Source organism: Triticum dicoccoides, chromosome 3B (assembly GCF_002162155.2).
Source record: "Triticum dicoccoides isolate Atlit2015 ecotype Zavitan chromosome 3B, WEW_v2.0, whole genome shotgun sequence".
Lineage (NCBI taxonomy): Eukaryota > Viridiplantae > Streptophyta > Magnoliopsida > Poales > Poaceae > Triticum > Triticum dicoccoides.
In genome coordinates, this window is record NC_041385.1 from 582,170,912 (window position 1) to 582,190,055 (window position 19,144).

The window sequence follows — 19,144 nt, forward strand, 5'->3', positions numbered from 1 at the left end:
AGGAGTGTGACTTATATGCTCCACCCGAGGGGTCAGCCTTCGGCAGCCCAGTACTAGTAAGACATGTGGTGAAACTTCTTTACGCCAAACTGACAATTCAAGGCATAGTCCATTGTTCAGTTGTGAAGGAATGTAGCTACTTGCTCTAGGTGAAGCTCAACCTTAACAGGTCTTCACTGAAACACTAGTATATCAAAACAGTATTTGGAACAGAGGACACTATGGGCCCTCGAGATCTGGTGGGGGATTGCTGAAATCTGAGATGGGCTCTAGGCCCATATTGCAATTTCTGAAAAATCTCTAAGGGCCCATGTGGGTTATATGGCACTAGGTGTGTGGGAAGTTTAGTCCCACCTTGGAAGTGGAAGGAGAGTTGGAGTGGTTTATAAGGGACTCTCTCCCTCATGCTATTGGAGCTTGAGAAGAGATGAGGCCCTCGCGCACTCCTCCTCCTCCGCTCGCCTCGCCACGCCACGCCTCGTCACGACGCGACGCGCCGCGGGTTGCGGGATTGAGCCGAGCCGAGCTCACTCCTATGCGCTTCTTTTTGCCGGTCAGGAACGGAGAGTCTTTGACAGGTGGGGCCACGATCTGAGACGTCGGATCGTGGGCTACCGACTTGGACGTGGGTTCAGCCCATGTCTCTCCACGCGCGGCCGCACATATATATGTGGGGCGCTGCCAACCCTAGCCGTCACGAAACAGAACGCATCTCCGCCTCCACGCCCACGTCGTTCCTCTGCTGCTGCTGCCGCCGGCGACTCCGTCCCGTTCACCGCGTACACGGTTGACGGGAGAGCAGGCCTCCGAAACCACGCCTCTCCGGATCCTGTACGGGGAGAGGGGCGATTAGGTTTTTGGGTAGCGACTACGCGACTGCTCGCTTCTGTTCATCTACGTCCGCATCACCTTCATCATCACCATGTCGACCGACACCGACCGTGCCGCCGCTGAGAAAGCCGAGGCCGACAAGAAGGCCGCCGAGGATGCCGCGGCTGCTGTCACTGCCACCGCCACCGCGTGGCCGATTGGAGGGTATACATCGCTTATCCCTCTCGTGTTTCTTTCTGTTGTAGCAGTACTAGCGGTATGCGTAGATTTCTCTACTATATGCGTAGTACATGCTCTGTTAGATCATAATCAGTATGTTATCAATGCTGTCCATGTCATGCTCATGATTTATTCATGGATTAATTTAATCGAAAAACTGCCTATTTACTCAACAATAATCAGGTTAATAGTATCGGTACTGCATCGAAACATACCGGAATCGGAAACCTAAGCCGGTAAAATTCTCCTTAATCTTCATCGCAAATCATCAAGTGTGATCACAACTGACGAGCAACGGCGTTAGCGCGTAGGCCTCGAACACATATCAACTGAACGGAAATTTCCTGCGAGTCATTTAAGATGACCACGTCAAAATGCCGTCGAACAGCTAAACAAATCGGAAATAAATACGCCACCTTCCTCGAGATCACCTCAGTTTATACTTAGTTATGATCAGGCACGCACATTGACCTGACTCTGCCAAATTTTTTAATGACTCATAAAGAAAAAGTACTGCAAAAGGAGGCACACATCATCACATGAGACCCCTGCAAGCAATCCGGTACCGGAGAAGCAAGCCTCCTTCCTTCCGTCGTACGACGTGCTGGCTACTTCGCAGAAACCAACCGAAAACCGCCGGACGCAGCAACGCCCTAAGCATAGCTAAGCCAGCCACGACGCCTGCAATTACCTGTACTTTGGTTGGCATCCATGGAGAGGCTGCTTCCTTCCTAGAAGCTCATGGACTCCTTCCTCCCCCGTCACCACTCGCCGCCCGCTTATTTAAGCACCCACCCACCATTCTCCTCTCATTCTCATTCTCCATTCACCACTGTTGCATTGCAAGCCGGCCGGCTGTCTCCTTGATCCTCCTCCGTTTTTCGCCGTCGACGTGGATCGGGTGCGGCATGGGCGCCGACAAGGGGAGCACCTCGGTGCAGTTTGACGACTTCCTGCCGTCGATGGCGAGGAAGCTCGGCGCGGAGGGGCTGATCCAGGAGCTCTGCAAGGGGTTCCAGCTGCTCATGGACCCCAGGGCCGGCAGGATCACCTTCCAGAGCCTCAAGAGGAACGCGGCCAGGCTGGGGCTCGGCGAGCTCCAGGACGACGAGCTCCAGGAGATGATGAGGGAGGGGGACATGGACGGGGACGGCGCCCTGGATCAGACCGAGTTCTGCATTCTCATGGTCAGGCTGAGCCCTGAGCTCATGGAGCAAGAGTCGCATAGGATGTTTGAATGTTGATGTAACTTGACTTTTGTTACTTGCATACAATAGAACATACTGATTGCCACTGATACAGAGATCCAATCCAGTGCTTGTGCACTCCCTTCCTACTGAAACATAATACTAGCCTGGCTGATCATGCTATTGAAATACCAACACACAATTTCTGGACAACACACTTATAGAAAACAGATCACAGCACGCAAACGGTTGATTATATAACATGAAGTATCACAGGCCTATGTCCCGCCATCGACGAAAGCCAGACGACTTATTAGGCAACCCATTAGAACATTTCGTGCAAAAAAGTGCAGTACAACAACTCCTTTGGTTTACTTGACAGAATCAACATACTAAAAAGATGTCATCTCGTTTACTTCGCCGAGAAATGTTGTCTGCCCCCTCAAACTTAGCTATGTGGCATTTTCCTATCCCTTTATGAAAGGTCTACTGGAGTTCCACAGAGCTCACCGATCTCCTTCTCTAGAAGCCGCATGAGATTTACTCCAGTCCGCCTATAAACCCAACTGTCTGTTGCTGCATCCCAGTCAAACCTAGCAGGCCCACTGCAGACATGATATAGACACCCCTTTCAGATAGGAATCAACAAGTAACAGACCAAGATTGAAGAGTTTATGGGTAATGCACAGTTAAATTTAAACAAACACTTGGATATCTGAGCAGGATCTTTTAAGAGTGGGATCTTTTAACGTTGGGGGAAATTTAAAGCCATACTGAAAAGCACAAAGCCATAGCCCATATGGGATAAGTATCAAAATAATGTTGTAGATTGCAAATATACTCTTCTTAAATTGAAAAGGTACTGATGCCAGTAAACTGTCCTAGACAAGTATCAGTGTAACATAATAGCAAGCCCAACTTCAAAGTTATACAGCATGGCAAATAAGATAATAATATGCTTAAGTTCAGGTAGTATACACATCAAATGAGCAGCAAATAAGATAAGACAGCCATACCTCACAGGCGAAGATAGCCAGATTTGCCTGTTTGGTGTTTGCTTGTTTACTACATAGGTCCCCAAATCGCCTAGCCTCAGTGTTAGAACTTGATTCTTAAATTTCAGCGAAATGGAGAAAACAATGTCACTGATACAATGCACAAAAACAGTGCAAAATAGAAAAAGTAACATAATTACATGAGATTTTGTTATAACTAACCCCGTAATCTATGTCGAAGCCATCCATCTGCTGAGAATCACCATATTCCTGAAACAGGACCACAAAGAAAAGTGTTAACCAAAGATAGAGGATGAACTGATGTATTCCTTAGCAAAGTTTCCTGTGAAGTACTAAGATATCAAGAACTTATCAAGGGAATCCATTACCTCAAGTTTTTCAAGTAAATCATGTATTGTATCGTCTGCTAATTTATGGAACTTATCCTCTGGCATTATCAACCTGTTTCATGTACACAAATGTGATAGCCAGTTATACAATGTGGCATTACAAATCATATACTATATGATAATATGAATCACAAAGAGAAGTGGATTTTCTGCTCTAAACTCTGCAGTCATTTTTTAGCACAGCTTTTCATACTACACTATTCTCATGCACATTTATTTACTTCAGCCACTGCAATTGCTTCTAAAATATATGTACTGACTATAGCTAAGCCCATGCAACCGTAATTACAAAATACGTAGCGTTTTAGCCCTCGAGAATCTGTTTTGGGGTTCACTGCAATGAAAGGCAATGGCACAAAATCACAAGAATTATTGTACAAAATCTTCCCTGGATATAAGATATATGGTTTTCCTCATTTTTCCACGGCCCAAGTCTATCTATCTATTATATTATTAAACCAATAGAAATGTTATGTTGGATATTTTGTGAAATTAACATGGGGTCAAGATTTAATCTAACAATAAGTCACAAATAATGCTTAAGATTTAATCAGATCAATACGTGAAACAGGATAGAATCATGTACTCGATTTGGTCTCTTTGCTAGCCATACATGAATCGTGTTTCTCGGCATAGATTCTGTAACACATATAACCAACTCAGATATCAAAATCAGTGCCCATGTCCAACACAAATTTTAGGACCAAGGTTATTTCGTAATTCGTATACAAATATAGTTTGCCCATATATTGAGCACCTAATTGACTTACAGCCTCCTCCAGTTCCCTGTCAAGCTCGATGCTATGTTCTCTCCGCCAAGCATGAACAAGGACGCCTTCCTCAATCCCGTGCTCACAGACACGGCCATGTGAGGCACCCCAGCACAGCTCCGCCTCCACTCGGATCACTGGCTCCGTCAATATATGGACATACAGACCGACGTTCAACATGACGGTGATAATACCTCGTGTATCGTTGTAACAGATAAACTTCTCTGTCACATCCATAACGAGCATCCGGCGTCACCTTGCCAAAAAAATTACTCAAATGCTAGAGGGGAGCATGGTCAAGCTACGGATTTATAAGGTGTGTGCTGATTAATTAACTTATCAACCCAGTGGAGTTGGCGACTTGGCGGGATTGTAAATAGATTTGGAATGGAACAACATGTCCTGTTCGGATTTCACGCTTCAATGGATGAGCTTCATATGTTGTTCGATAATTCGAACTCTGCTTTTTGATAGATAAGCATGTTGGCATTTGGCAAGAACATAAAAAAAGTAGCAGAGAGAACATCAGATCATGCGCCGGCAATCACAGATATGCCAATTTGACTACTCCTATTTCGGGGCCAGAGTAGCGCCTCATGAACAACCATGCTTGAACTTGACAATCAATTGGATGTGATGCTACAATTAGCAGAAACTATAGAAACGCAAATGCTAAAGATACGAACGCGACAAGGAGCTTTAAAGAAGGGGATACAAACTTGTGGTCCACCGCGGATGGGGCGGGCACATCTCCGGCGGACTGTTGAGCCGGAGGGGTCGACGAGAAGACCCTGGAGGAGAAGAGCAGTGCCCACGGCGATCCCTTCGTCGCGGCGGCGGTGGCGTGGGAGGCAGAAGTGGAGGCTTCCAGGAGGGGTGAGGCCCGGAGGAATACAGAGGCCCGAGAACTGGCTCGCCTTGCTGCTGTGAAGCAGAGGATGAGCTTCCGCGCCGCCATCGCCGCCGGCGCGCCGTCGATGGAGAAGATGCGTGAGTGTGTCGTGGACCGTCTCAACTCGGCCTGGTCGAAGGCGCTGCGCTTTTGGGTTGGATCTAGAAGTAAGATGGGCCGTATTTGCGACTCCAACAGGCCAGGCACTCCACCAAACCAGAAGATACCGGGCCGAATTGCACACAGGTCAATGGCGTCAGGGCTAGCTCCTCCGAGGCATATGAGGGAAAATCCTATTTGCCGCTCGCTGCGTCAAACTGCCAACACTTCGCACACGCGAGCGTCTGAGCAGCGACGCAACAGGCCGGCCCATTTAACCGTTCCTAGGCCACCGGTTTTGGGAACCTTCTAGAGGTTCCCAGCTGGTTTTTCTTGGTTTTGAGAAACTTCTAGAAGGTTCCTTGAATCGGTTTTTTCTTTATTCCATTTTTTCTATTTTCAATTCTATTTTCTTTTCTCTTATTTTCCTTTTTCTATTTTTTCTTTTCTTTCTTTGTTCCGTTTTTTCTATTTCCTTTTTCTTTTCTTTTCTCTCATTTTCCTTTTTCAGTTTTTTGTTTTTATTTAGTTTTTTATCTTTACCTAATAATAAAGTAAATTGGATTTCTTTCATCCGTCATGGCATTTTTTAGAAAAGTCCTTCTATTTCAGAGAATTCAACTCGCAGTCCTGTTTTAAGTTAAAATGAATTATGTTTTCATACTTTACACAAAAGTCCCTGTGTTTTGTTGAAATCAACCCGCAGTCTGGATTTAAGTCACACCCGAACCGTTATTTTACATTTTTTGAAACCCCCCTGATGTTTTAGGTAATTCATCCGCGGATCATATTTAAGTCAAACAATGTTTTTTTAAATCATCCATATCTTTTAAACCGTAACTCCGATTTGAACATGTTATACATGAAATTTGATTAGAAAAATATGTAGAATATGAATATGAGATTATTTTCACCTGTTAAATATTTTTAAATATTACTTTGGAATATATTTAAGTAAAATAAATGATTTTTTAAATTATTCGTATTTTTTAAACCGTAACTTCGATTTTAACATATTATATATGAAATTTTATTAGAAAAATATGTGGAATCCAAATATGATGTTAATTTTACCTGTTAAATTTTTTAAAATGTCGTTTTGGGAGCAAACTTATAATTTATATTGTAAGATCAATTTTCCTTTCGTACCGGCGGCGACCCGGATTGCAAATAAACACCTATAACAATATAGGGAAAAGAAAACATCAATAACTACACATGCATAGCTCTAAAAAATGTCGCAGGGGGAAATAATAGATTTCTCATCGCGAGAGTGAGAGAAAGCGAGAGTGAGAGAAAGCGAGAGAGAGAGAGAGAGAGGGAGGGAGGGAGGGAGAGGGAGAGAGAGACACCTTAAGATTAAACATATTCAAACATGTTTTTTATTTTGTGTGAACACCGAGGCCATCGCTGGTGAGGGTGAGAAGGGGGATAAGAGGTAACACAAATATGATGCCTCGCAAAAATAAAGAAGATGGACCTATTGTGGTCTTGGGTGATGGTTGTTGGGTTAAGAGTGTGGGTTATATTTTCCTTTCCGTTGCAACGCACGGGCTCTTTTGCTAGTTAATTTAAAATTTATGCAAAGTTCAAAAATAATTCATGGATTCAAAGTTTGTGCATAATTTTAAAATGTTCACTATTTCAAAAATATTTCACAATTCAATTTTTTACTATTTTAATATTTGCTCACAATTTGAAAAATGTTCACAATTTTATAATTTTATTCATGAATTTCAAAATTGCATCATATTTCAAAATTTGTTCACATTTCAAAAAATGTTCGCGGTTTAACAATAAATGTTCACAGTTTTATAATTTTGTTCATGAATTTGAAATTTGTTCATGTTCCAAAATTTGTTCACAATCAAAAAATGTTCACGGTTTCCCAAATTTGTTCGCTGATTTGAAAAATGTTCACAATTTATAATTTTGTTCAAAAATTTGAAATTTAATTTGTTCACAATATAAAAAAATATGGTTTCAAAATTTGTTCAGAATTCGAAAATGTTCACTATTTTAAAAGTTTGTTCAAGAATTTGAAATTTGTTCATGTTTAAAATTTTGTTTGCAATTTTAAAAATGTTTGTGGTTTCAAAATTTGTTCATAAATTCAAAAAATGTTTGTGTCTTTATAATTTTGTTCATGAATTTGAAATTTATTCATGTTTCAAAATTTGTTCACAATTCAAAAATGTTTACAGTTTTCAAAATTTGTTTGTACATTCGAAAAAATTTCATAATTTTTATTTTTTTCACAAATTTGAATTTTCTTCATGTTTTAAAATTTGTTCAGAATTAGAAAAAACAATTATGGTTTCGAAATTTGTTCAGAATTCTAAAAATGTTCATAATTTTATAACTTTGTTCACAAAATTGAAATATGTCCATGTTTCAAAATTTGTTCACAATTCAAAAAATCTTCCCAGTTTAAAAAAAATTCACAGATTCAAAAAATGTTCTCATTTTTATAATTTTGTTCACGAATTTGAAATTTATTCATGTTTCAAAATTTGTTCTACATTTGAAAAAAATTACGGTTTCAAATTTTGTTCACAATTCAAAAAATATCCTCAATTTTACATTTTTCACGAATTTGAAATTTGTTCATGTTTCAAATTTTGTTCACAATTTGAAAAATGTTTGCAGTTTCCAATTTTGTTCACAATTCGAAAAATGTGTGGTTTCAAAATTTATTCACATTTCGAAAAATGTTGCGGTTTCATCAATTTGTTCAAATGAAAAAGAAACAAAAAATAAATTTGTTTGCATTTTCACAAAACTGTTTGTAATTTCTAGAAAATTTCTCCTATTCAATTTTTCCCTTTTTTCCATAAATACAATTATTTTACCAAATAAAGTTCGTGGTTCAAAAATTCGCGTTCAAAATTTTAGAAAAAGGTCAGATCTGCAGCGGCTTATGGTTTGTGTTTTTAAGTTTTAGAGCTGTTGTTAGGTTCTTTAATATTCACGATGGAAATTTTACACGTGAGGTAGCCAGTTGAGGTGGCTAGCACAAGGCGCACATTACCGAGAGGTTGTGTGCTCGAATCGTATTGCTGGAGCATTTTTTTTGTGATTTTCCAGCCCTACAGCAAACAGGCCGGCCCAGGTGAGCTGGCTCTGTGCGAAAGCGAGACTACTCGCCGCAAAATGCGGTGTATAGGAGCTCCTGCATATGGGATCGCAGCTCCTTGCACCCTGCGCGGCTAGCGACGCCGAGGATGGGATCCGGCGGGAATCAGCCTGGGATGGCCGGATCTGTAGCGGATGTCAGAGGCACTGACGTTGAAGCAGCGACAAGACCTGAAACACTACAGGAGGATCCAGCAAGCGGAATGCAGGCCAGGCCTAAGAGGAGAGCCCAGGCACCGGCGAGGCTGCGAGGCCCAGATGGGCCTGTTAGATACGTTATATATATAACTATACCTGGGCTTTGCAACGGGTGGACGGCGGCTTCGGCCGAGGAATGGATAGGATAGCCGGTGTGAGTGTTGATTGGCTGTAATCCTCTTCCTCCTCGCATTTGAATTCCCCTGTACTAAACTGAGATCTGAGCGGATCCTACAGCTAATTTGAGGAATAGTAGTTCGTGCTTACAATTGGCATCAGAGCCATAGATCCTGGCGCCACCAGTTCCCCTCCACCATCCGCACGCGACGAGATTTGCGGCGCGACGTCGCTGTGAATTGGTGGAGAGCTTGTCGCCGGCGACAAAGACGGTGTACGAGTTCCTCAAGGCCGACTTGGCGGAGTCCCTCGACGCTCGCTTCAAGCGTCAAGATGAGGAAGCGGCTAAATCGTTGCGCTCCATCATGGGCGATCTGACAACGCGCATCGACGACCTCAAGATGTCGATCGGCGTCGACATGGATGAGCTCCGCGCCGGCCTGGAGTGATCGTCGTCCGCCTCCGCTTCATCACCAACTGGTCGTCCTCCACTGACCGATCAGGGCGCGATCAGCAACAGCGACACGGGTCCGGAAGGCAGTCGCCGGGTTCCTTCAGTCAAGGGGAAGGATCACGCTCCTTACGTTCCGCCTCCACATAGAGGTACGAGACAAGATCACAACCCTATACTCAGTTCGAGATTGGCCGAATTGCAACGAGAAAATACTAACACCTACAGATTTGCACCTCGCATTGATTTGTCCCATTTTGATGGCACCAATCCGAGACTCTGGCAAACGAGATGCAAAGACTATTTCAGCATGTGTGGCATGTCGCGGCAGCTTTGGGTTCAGTTTGCATCCACTCTGTTTGAGGGACCAGCAGCGCGTTGGTTGGAGTCATTTCAGCGTCGAGCTCCAAATGCGCCATGGGAGGATTTCTACAGGCTGCTACAGTGCCGATTCGGTCGAAATCAACACCAGGCGTTGGTACGCAAATTTCACAGCATCTCTCAAACGGGGTCAGTGGAAGACTATGTGGAACAATTTGCGGAACTGTACGACCAATTGTCTGCATATGAGGCAGTACCAGAATCTGTGCATTATGTCACCAAGTTCATTGATGGCCTGAATTCATCTGCCAGGGTAATGGTGGTGTTACAACAGCCACCGGATTTAGATGCGGCTTATGAACTGGCACTGCTACATGAATCTCTAACTAGCTTGGCTCCCCATCATAATCAGACTGTCAAGCGTCAACACTACTCACAGACAACATCGTCAGTTAAACCAGCTACGAACAAGACCACTAATGATATAAGAAACAATTCTGACATGCAAAGACAGAAACTGGGAGAGGACAAATGGGAGGCTCTAAGATCATATCGCAAGGCCAAGGGGTTGCGTTTCATGTGCGGGAAGAAATGGAACTGTGACCACCAATGCAAGCAAACAGTGTCACTTCATGTAGTGCAGGAAATGGTGGAATTTTTCAGTGCACATCTTCAGAAGAATTAGTTACAGATGAGGATGAGGAAGTCAATCTCATGGCAATTTCCGAAGTAGCTAAAGGAAAATCAGCTCACAGTAAGGCCTTTCAATTGGTTGTTCTACTTCAAGGGCAGCAAAAGACCTTTTTGGGGGATTCAGGCAGTACTCATTCCTTTGTGGATACCACTTCAGCAAATACACTGACAAGGGTGTAGGCATGTTCAGCAATGAAGGTTAAGGTAGCTAATGGGTGTATTATGAGTTGTTCCAGCTTTGTGCCAAAGTGCAAATGGTCAGTGCAAGGAGTCCAGTTTGAGCATGATCTTAGAATATTACCCCTCAGCTGTTATGATGGAATTCTGGGCATGGACTGATTAGCTAAACATAGTCCAATGACTGTAGATCGGGAACAGCAATGGATGTCCTTCCCTCTACATGGAAAGCCAGTAACACTTCAGGGAGCAGCACCTGTGGAGTTTGCATACACTATCATAGAACTGTCTGTGGTTACTGATGAAAATGCACAAACTGTTATGCGAGAAATTCAGGAACTACTGGAAGAATACAAGGATGTTTTTGTTGTCCCAACTGGTTTACCACCACAGAGAGCTTGTGATCACTCTATTCCTCTTATTCCTAGTGCCAGGCCTTTTTCTCACAGACCATATAGACTGGCCCCAGAACTGAAGGATGAAGTGGAAAGACAAATTCAAGAAATGTTGGATTCTAGTGTTATCAGAAGGAGTAATAGTCCTTTTTGTTCTCCCATCCTCTTGGTCAAAATGAAGGACCACACCTAGAGACTGGTGGTGGACTACAGACACCTGAATGCTCTTACAATCAAGGGAATTACCCTATGCCTATTATAGATGAACTTCTTCATGAGTTGCATGGTGCACAGTGGTTTACAAAGTTAGATCTCAGGGATGGTTACCACCAAATAAGACTAGCTCCTGGAGAAGAATACAAGACAACTTTTCAAACCCATCATGGGCATTTTGAGTTTCTGGTTGTGGGTTTTAGCCTGACAGGAGCACCTGATACTTTCCAAGCGGCCATAAATGTATCATTATCAGATGAACCTGAAATGCTTAGACATTTTGTGATAGCCTTCTTTGATGACATCCTTGTTTTCAGTAAGACATTGAAACAACATTTGGAGCATGTCAGAAGAGTGTTGCGAGTTTTGAGAAGGGACAAATGGTATGTGAAGCTTTCCAAGTGTGAGTTTCCTTCTAAAAAACTGTTGTACTTAGGTCATATTATCAGCAAGGATGGGGTTTCCACTAACCCTGAAAAGATTAGCACTACCGAGCAATGGCCAAAATCAGAATCTATGAAGGAGGTCAGAAGTTTCCTGGGTTTAGCTGGTTACTACAGGAAATTCATTCGTCACTTTGGGATTATTACCAAGCCTATGACTAACCTTTTGCGCAAGGGTACTGTGTTTGTCTGGACCAGTATCAAAGACACAGCTTTTCAAATGCTGAAACAAGCCTTGGTTACTGCACCTGTCTTGGCACTTCCAAATTTTTGTTAGGGAACGCAGTAATTTCAAAAAAAATCCTATGATCACGCAAGATCTATCTGATGCATAGCAACGAGCGGGAGAGTGTTGTACACGTACCCTCGTAGACCGTAAGCGGAAGCGACAAGTGACGTGGTTGATGTAGTCGAACGTCTTCGCGATCCAACCGATCAAGTACCGAAATCACGGCACCTCCACGATCTGCACACGTTCAGCCCGGTGACGTCCCACAAACTCAAGATCCAGCTGAGGTCGAGGAAGAGTTTCGTCGGCACGACGGCGTGGCGATGGTAATGATGAAGTTACCGGCGCAGGGCTTTGCCTAAGCACTATGACGATATGACCGAGGTGGAATATGGTGGAGGGGGGCACCGCACACGGCTAAACAATTAACTTGTGTGTCTATGGGGTGCCCTGCTACCTCTTGAGCTTGCGTTGGTTTTCCTTGAAGAGGAAAGGGTGATGCAGCAATAATAGCGTAAGTATTTCCCTCAGTTTCTAAGAACCAAGGTATCAATCCAGTAGGAGGCTCCTCAAAAGTCCCACGCACCTACACAAACAAACAAAGAACTCGCAACCAACGCAATAAAGGGGTTGTCAATCCCTTCACGACCACTTGCGAAAGTGAGATCTGATAGAGATAGTATGATAAGATAAATATATTTTTGGTATTTTATGATATAGATTGGAAAAGTAAAGATGCAAATAAAAGTAGATTGAAAGCTTATATGGTAAAAGATAGACCCGGGGGCCATAGGTTTCACTAGTGGCTTCTCTCAAGATATCATAAGTATTACGGTGGGTGAACAAATTACTCTCGAGCAGTTGATAGAAAAGCGAATAATTATGAGATTATCTAGGCATGATCATGTATATAGGCATCATGTCCGCGACAAGTAGACCGACTCCTGCATGCATCTACTACTATTACTCCACACATCGACCGCTATCCAACATGCATCTAGAGTATTAAGTTCATAAAGAACAGAGTAACGCATTAAGAAAGATGACATGATGTAGAGGGATAAACTCATGCAATATGATATAAACCCCATCTTTTTATCCTCGATGGCAAAAATACAATACGTGCCTTGCTGCCCCTGCTGTCACTGGGAAAGGACACTGCAAGATTGAACCCAAAGCTAAGCACTTCTCCCATTGCAAGAAAGATCAATCTAGTAGGCCAAACCAAACTGATAATTCGAAGATACTTGCGAAGATAACTCAATCATACATAAAAGAATTCAGAGGAGATTCAAATATTTCTCATAGATAAACTTGATCATAAACCCAAAATTCATCGGATCTCGACAAACACACCGCAAAAAGAGTTACATCGAATAGATCTCCAAGAAGATCGAGGAGAACATGGTATTGAGATCCAAAAAGAGAGAAGAAGCCATCTAGCTAATAACTATGGACCTGAAGGTCTGTGGTAAACTACTCACAACTCATCGGAGGGGCCATGGTGTTGATGTAGAAGCCCTCCATGGTCGATTCCCCCTCCGACGAAGCACCGACGAAGGCTCCAAGATGGGATCTCGCGGATACAGAAGGTTACAGCGGTGGAATTAGGTTTTCGTTGGCTCCCCTGATGTTTTCAGGGTACGTAGGTAAATATAGGAGGAAGAAGTACATCGGTGGCTGCCCGAGGGGCCCACGAGATAGGGGGCGCACCCTGTAGGGGTGGGCGCGCCCTCCACCCTCGTGACCGCCTCGGCTGCTTCTTGACTTGCACTCCAAGTCCTCCGGATCACGTTTGTTCCAAAAATCACGCCCCCGAAGGTTTCATTCCGTTTGGACTCCTTTTTATATTCCTTTTCTTCGAAACACTAAAATAGGCAAAAAAACAACAATTCGGCCTGGGCCTCCGGTTAGTAGGTTAGTCCCAAAAATGATATAAATGTGTAAAGTAAAGCCCATAAACATCCAAAACGGGTAATATAATAGCATGGGACAATAAAAAATTATAGATACGTTGGGGACGTATCAAGCATCCCCAAGCTTAATTCCCGCTCTTCCTCGAGTAGGTAAATGATAAAAATAGAATTTTTGATGTGGAATGCTACCTAGCATAATTCTCAATGCAATTTTCTTTATTGTGGCATGAATGTTCAGATCCAAATGATTCAAAATAAAAGTTCCTATTAACATAATAAATAGTAATACTTCAAGCATACTAATCAAAGCAATCATGTCTTCTTAAAATAACATGGCTAAAGAAAGTTCATCCCTACAAAATCATATAGTTAGGCTATGCTTCATTTTTGTCACACAAAAATGCTCCCAAATTATACACCCCCGATGACAAGCCAACCAATTGTTTCGTACTTAAATAATCTCAAACTTTTTCAACTTTCATGCAATACATGAGCGTGAGCCATGGATATAGCACTATGGGTGGAATAGAATATGATAATGGGGATTGTGTGGAGAATACAAAAAAGGAGAAAGTCTCATATTGACAAGGATAATCAACGGGCTATGGAGATGCCCATCAATTGATGTCAACATGAGGAGCAGGGATTGCCATGCAACGGATGCACTAGAGCTATAAATGCATGAAAGCTCAACAAAAGAAACTAGTGGGTGTGCATCCAACTTGCTTGCTCATGAAGACCTAGGGCATTTTGAGGAAGCCCATTGTAGGAATATATAAGCCAAGTTCTATAATGAAAAATTCCCACTAGTATATGAAAGTGACAACATATGAGACTCGCTATATGAAGAACATGGTACTACTTTGAAGCACAAGTGCGGAAAAAAAGATAGTAACATTGCCCCCTTTTTATTTCTTTTCTTTTCTTTTATTTTTATTTTTTTCTTTGGGCCTTTTCTTTCTTTTGGCCTTTCCTCTTTTTTTATTTGGGGACAATGCTCTAATAATGATGATCATCACACTTATATTGATTTACAACTTATGAATTACAACCCAAAACTAGAACAAGATATGACTCTATATGAATGCCTCCGGCGGTGTACCGGGATGGGCAATGAATCAAGAGTGACATGTATAAAAAATTATGCATGGTGGCTTTGCCACAAATACGATGTCAACTACATGATCATGCAAGGCAATATGACAATAATGATGCGTGTCATAATGATAAACGGGACGGTGGAAAGTTGCATGGCAATATATCTCGGAATGGCTATGGAAATGCCATAATAGGTAGGTATGGTGGTTGTTTTGAGGAAGATATAGGAAGGTTTATGTGTGATAGAGCGTATCATATCACGGGGTTTGGATGCACCGGTGAAGTTTGCACCAACTCACAAGGTGAGAAAGGGCAATGCATGGTACCGAAGAGGCTAGCAATGATGGAAAGGTAAAAGTGTGTATAATCCATGGACTCAACATTAGTCAAAAAAGAACTCATATACTTATTGCAAAAATCTACAAGTCATCAAAAACCAAGCACTACGCGCATGCTCCTAGGGGGATAGATTGGTAGGAAAAGACCATCGCTCGTCCCCGACTGCCACTCATAAGGATGCACAATCCAAGGACACCTCATGTTTCAAATTTGTTACGCAACTTTAACCATACGTGCATGCTAAGGGACTTGCTAACTTCAACACAAGCATTCTTTAAATTCATAATCACCCAACTAGCATGACTTTAATATCACTACCTCCATATCTCAAAACAATTATCAAGTATCAAATTGATCATAGCATCCAATTCACTTCCTATGATAGTTTTTATTATACCCAACTTGGATGCCTACTATTCTAGGACCAATTTTATAACCATAGAAAATACCATGCTGTTCTAAGAGACTCTCAAAATAATATAAGTGAAACATGAGAGATAGCAATTTCTACAAAATTAAGCCACCGCCGTGCTCTAAAAGATATAAGTGAAGCACTAGAGCAAAAACTATCTAGCTCAAGAGATATAAGTGAAGCACATAGAGTATTCTAATAAATTATAATCAAGTGGGCTTCTACCAAAAGGTGTGTACAGAAAGGATGATTGTGCAAAACTAAAAAGCAAAACTAATATCATACAAGACGCTCCAAGAAAAACACATATCATGTGGTGAATAAAAATATAGCTCCAAGTAAAGTTACCAATGAACAAAGACGAAAGAGGGGATGCCTTCTGGGGGCATCCCCAAGCTTAGCCTTTTGGATATTCTTGAATATCTTGGGGTGCCATGGGCATCCCCAAGCTTAGGTTTTTGCCACTCCTTATTCCATAGTCCATAAAATCTTTACCCAAAACTTGAAAACTTCACAACACAAAACTCAACAGGAAATCTCATAAGCTCCGTTAGTGAAAGAAAGCAAAACCACCACATAAAATACTGTAATGCAATCATTCTTTATTTATATTGGTGTTAAACCTACTGTATTTCAAGTTCTCTATGGTTCATACCACTTAATACTAGCCATAGATGCATCAAAATAAGCAAACAACACACGAAAAACAGAATCTGTCAAAAACAGAACAGTCTGTAGCAATCTGTAACCCATGAATACTTATGGAACTCTAAAAATCCTACCAAAATAATAAGTCCTGGAAAATATGTCTATTGATCTACAGCAAAAAGAATCAATGCAAAAGCACGTTCCTATGATTTAACAAAACTAAATTTGTGCGTGCAAAGTTTCTGTTTTTCAGCAGAATCAAATTAACTATCACCATAGGTCATCCTATAGGTTCTACTTGGCACAAACACTAATTAAAGCATAAAAACACATCTAAACAGAAGGTAGATGCAAAATTTATTACTAAACAGGAACAAAAACAAAAAACATAAATAAAATTGGGTTGCCTCCCAACTAGCGCTGTCGTTTAACGCCCCTAGCTAGGCATAAAAGCGAGGATAGATCTAAGTAGTGCCATCTTTAATTTTCAGTTTTTTGGCGGAGTCATGCTCGAATCCAGGAGGTTCTTTATGTTTCCCCTCATACTCAAAAATTTTTAGATCTAAAGAATCCAACCGCTTATTGCAAAGAGTAATCAACATATTCATGTGGTGAAGATTTCCCTAACACTTTTAAGAGGCTCAAGAGACTTTTGTAATATTTTTGTTACTTCGCAAATCTTTCCAAACACTTGTGTTTCTTCTTGGGTAGGATGTGGTCCCCCTTTTTGAGGTAGTGTTCCCACTATTCCCTCTATAATTTCATGCGCAATACTAGGATCAATTTCAATAAAAATTCCCTTGGCAATGCAATCCAAGAGTTGTCTATGCGACATATTTAGCCCAACATAAAAATTGCGAAGTAGAATTCTAAAATTCACCTCTAGGTTGCAATTGCGATAAGATTCCATCATCCTATACCAAGCATCTTTTAAGTTTTCTCCTTGCCTTTGCTTGAAGTGAAGAACTTCAAACTTAGGAGACATAGGAGCGGATAAGGAACTAGCCATAATGACAAGGTAAACGAGCTAACACACGAGCAAACGAAAAAATGCTAGCGAGAGAGAGAGAGAGAGAAGAAGGGAGCAAGTGAAAGAGAGAGGAGAATGGGAAAGAGAGGGCGAATAAAACGACAAGGGTGAAGTGGGGGAGAGGAAAACGAGAGGCAAATGGCAAATAATGTAAATGCGAGGGAGATGAGTTTGTGATGGGTACTTGGTATGTCTTGACTTGAGCGAAACCTCCCCGGCAATGGCGCCAAAAATCCTTCTTGCTACGTCTTGAGCTTGCGTTGGTTTTCCTTGAAGAGGAAAGGGTGATGCAGCAATAGTAGCGTAAGTATTTCCCTCAGTTTTTGAAAACCAAGGTATCAATCTAGTAGGAGGCTCCTCAGAAGTCCCACGCACCTACACAAACAAACAAAGAACTCACAACCAACGCAATAAAGGGGTTGTCAATCCCTTCACGACCACTTGCGAAAGTGAGATCTGATAGAGATAGTACGATAAGATAAATATATTTTTGATATTTTATGATATAGATTGGAAAAGTAAAGATGCAAATAAAAGTAGATTGAAAGCTTATATGGTAAAAGATAGACCTAGGGGCCATAGGTTTCACTAGTGGCTTCTCTCAAGATAGCATAAGTATTACGGTGGGTGAACAAATTACTGTCGAGCAATTGATAGAAAAGCGAATAATTATGAGATTATCTAGGCATGATCATGTATATAGGCATCACGTCCGTGACAAGTAGACCGACTCCTGCCTGCATCTACTACTATTACTCCACACATCGACCGCTATCCAGCATGCATCTAGAGTATTAAGTTCATAAAAGAACAGAGTAACGCATTAAGAAAGATGACATGATGTAGAGGGATAAACTCATGCAATATGATACAAACCCCATCTTTTTATCCTCGATGGCAACAATACAATACTGCCCCTGCTGTCACTGGGAAAGGACACCGAAAGATTGAACCCAAAGCTAAGCACTTCTCCCATTGCAAGAAAGATCAATCTAGTAGGCCAAACCAAACTGATAATTCGAAGAGACTTGCAAAGATAACTCAATCATACATAAAAGAATTCAGAGGAGATTCAAATATTTCTCATAGATAAACTTGATCATAAACCCACAATTCATCGGATCTTGACAAACACACCGCAAAAAGAGTTACATCGAATAGATCTCCAAGTAGATCGAGGAGAACATGGTATTGAGATCCAAAAGGAGAGAAGAAGCCATCTAGCTAATAACTATGGACCCAAAGGTCTGTGGTAAACTACTCACAACTCATCGGAGGGGCTATGGTGTTGATGTAGAAGCCCTCCGTGGTTGATTCCCCCTGCGGTGGAGTGCCGGCGAAGGCTCCAAGATGGGATCTCGCGGATACAGAAGGTTACAATGATGGAATTAGGTTTTCGTTGGCTCCCCTAATGTTTTCGGGTACATAGGTATATATAGGAGGAAGAAGTACGTCGGTGGCCGCTCGAGGGGCCCATGAGATAGGGGGGCACGCCCTGTAGGGGTGGGCACACCTTCCACCCTCGTGGCCGCCTCGGCTGCTTCTTGACTTGCACTCCAAGTCCTCTGGATCACGTTTGTTCCAAAAATCACGCTCCCAAAGGTTTCATTCCATTTGGACTCCGTTTGATATTCCTTTTCTTAGAAAAAAAAACAGCAATTCGGGCTGGGCCTCCGGTTAGTAGGTTAGTCCCAAAAATGATATAAATGTGTAAAGTAAAGCCCATAAACATCCAAAACGGGTAATATAATAGCATGGAACAATAAAAAATTATAGATACGTTGGAGATGTATCATGCCCCCTCCCCGTATATAAAGCGGTGGAGGAGGGGAGGGGCCGGCCCTCTCTATGGAGCGCCCTAGAGGAGTCCTACTCCCATCGGGAGTAGGACTCCCCCCCTTCCCTAGTTGGATTAGGAGAGGAAGG

At 42.2% G+C, this 19,144-nt stretch overlaps 1 protein-coding gene and 1 pseudogene across 1 annotated transcript; one reads left to right on the forward strand and one right to left on the reverse strand.

Annotated features, from left to right (window-relative positions):
• The first annotated feature begins 1,761 nt into the window (after window positions 1-1,761).
• On the forward strand, window positions 1,762-2,347 carry LOC119277216 (annotated as a pseudogene).
• A 122-nt stretch (window positions 2,348-2,469) lies between these two features.
• On the reverse strand, window positions 2,470-5,447 carry LOC119277215 (frataxin, mitochondrial-like). Its single transcript, XM_037558468.1, has 5 exons — window positions 5,132-5,447; window positions 3,622-3,694; window positions 3,455-3,502; window positions 3,254-3,348; window positions 2,470-2,842 (listed from the first exon to the last, which is right to left on the reverse strand). Exons 1-5 carry the CDS (start codon window positions 5,368-5,370, stop codon window positions 2,713-2,715), a joined length of 585 nt encoding a protein of 194 aa, XP_037414365.1. The 5' UTR covers window positions 5,371-5,447; the 3' UTR covers window positions 2,470-2,712.
• Between the last annotated feature and the right edge of the window lie 13,697 nt (window positions 5,448-19,144).

Excerpts from the sequence above, each read along its gene's own strand:
- LOC119277215 (XM_037558468.1), bottom strand. The coding sequence starts at position 5,370 with ATGGCGGCGCGGAAGCTCATCCTCTGCTTCACAGCAGCAAGGCGAGCC. Across the intron at positions 3,695-5,131 it reads CCATCCGCGGTGGACCACAA|GTTGATAATGCCAGAGGATA; the intron begins GTTTGTATCCCC and ends TACATGAAACAG. Across the intron at positions 2,843-3,253 it reads TGGCTATCTTCGCCTGTGAG|TGGGCCTGCTAGGTTTGACT; the intron begins GTATGGCTGTCT and ends TCATGTCTGCAG.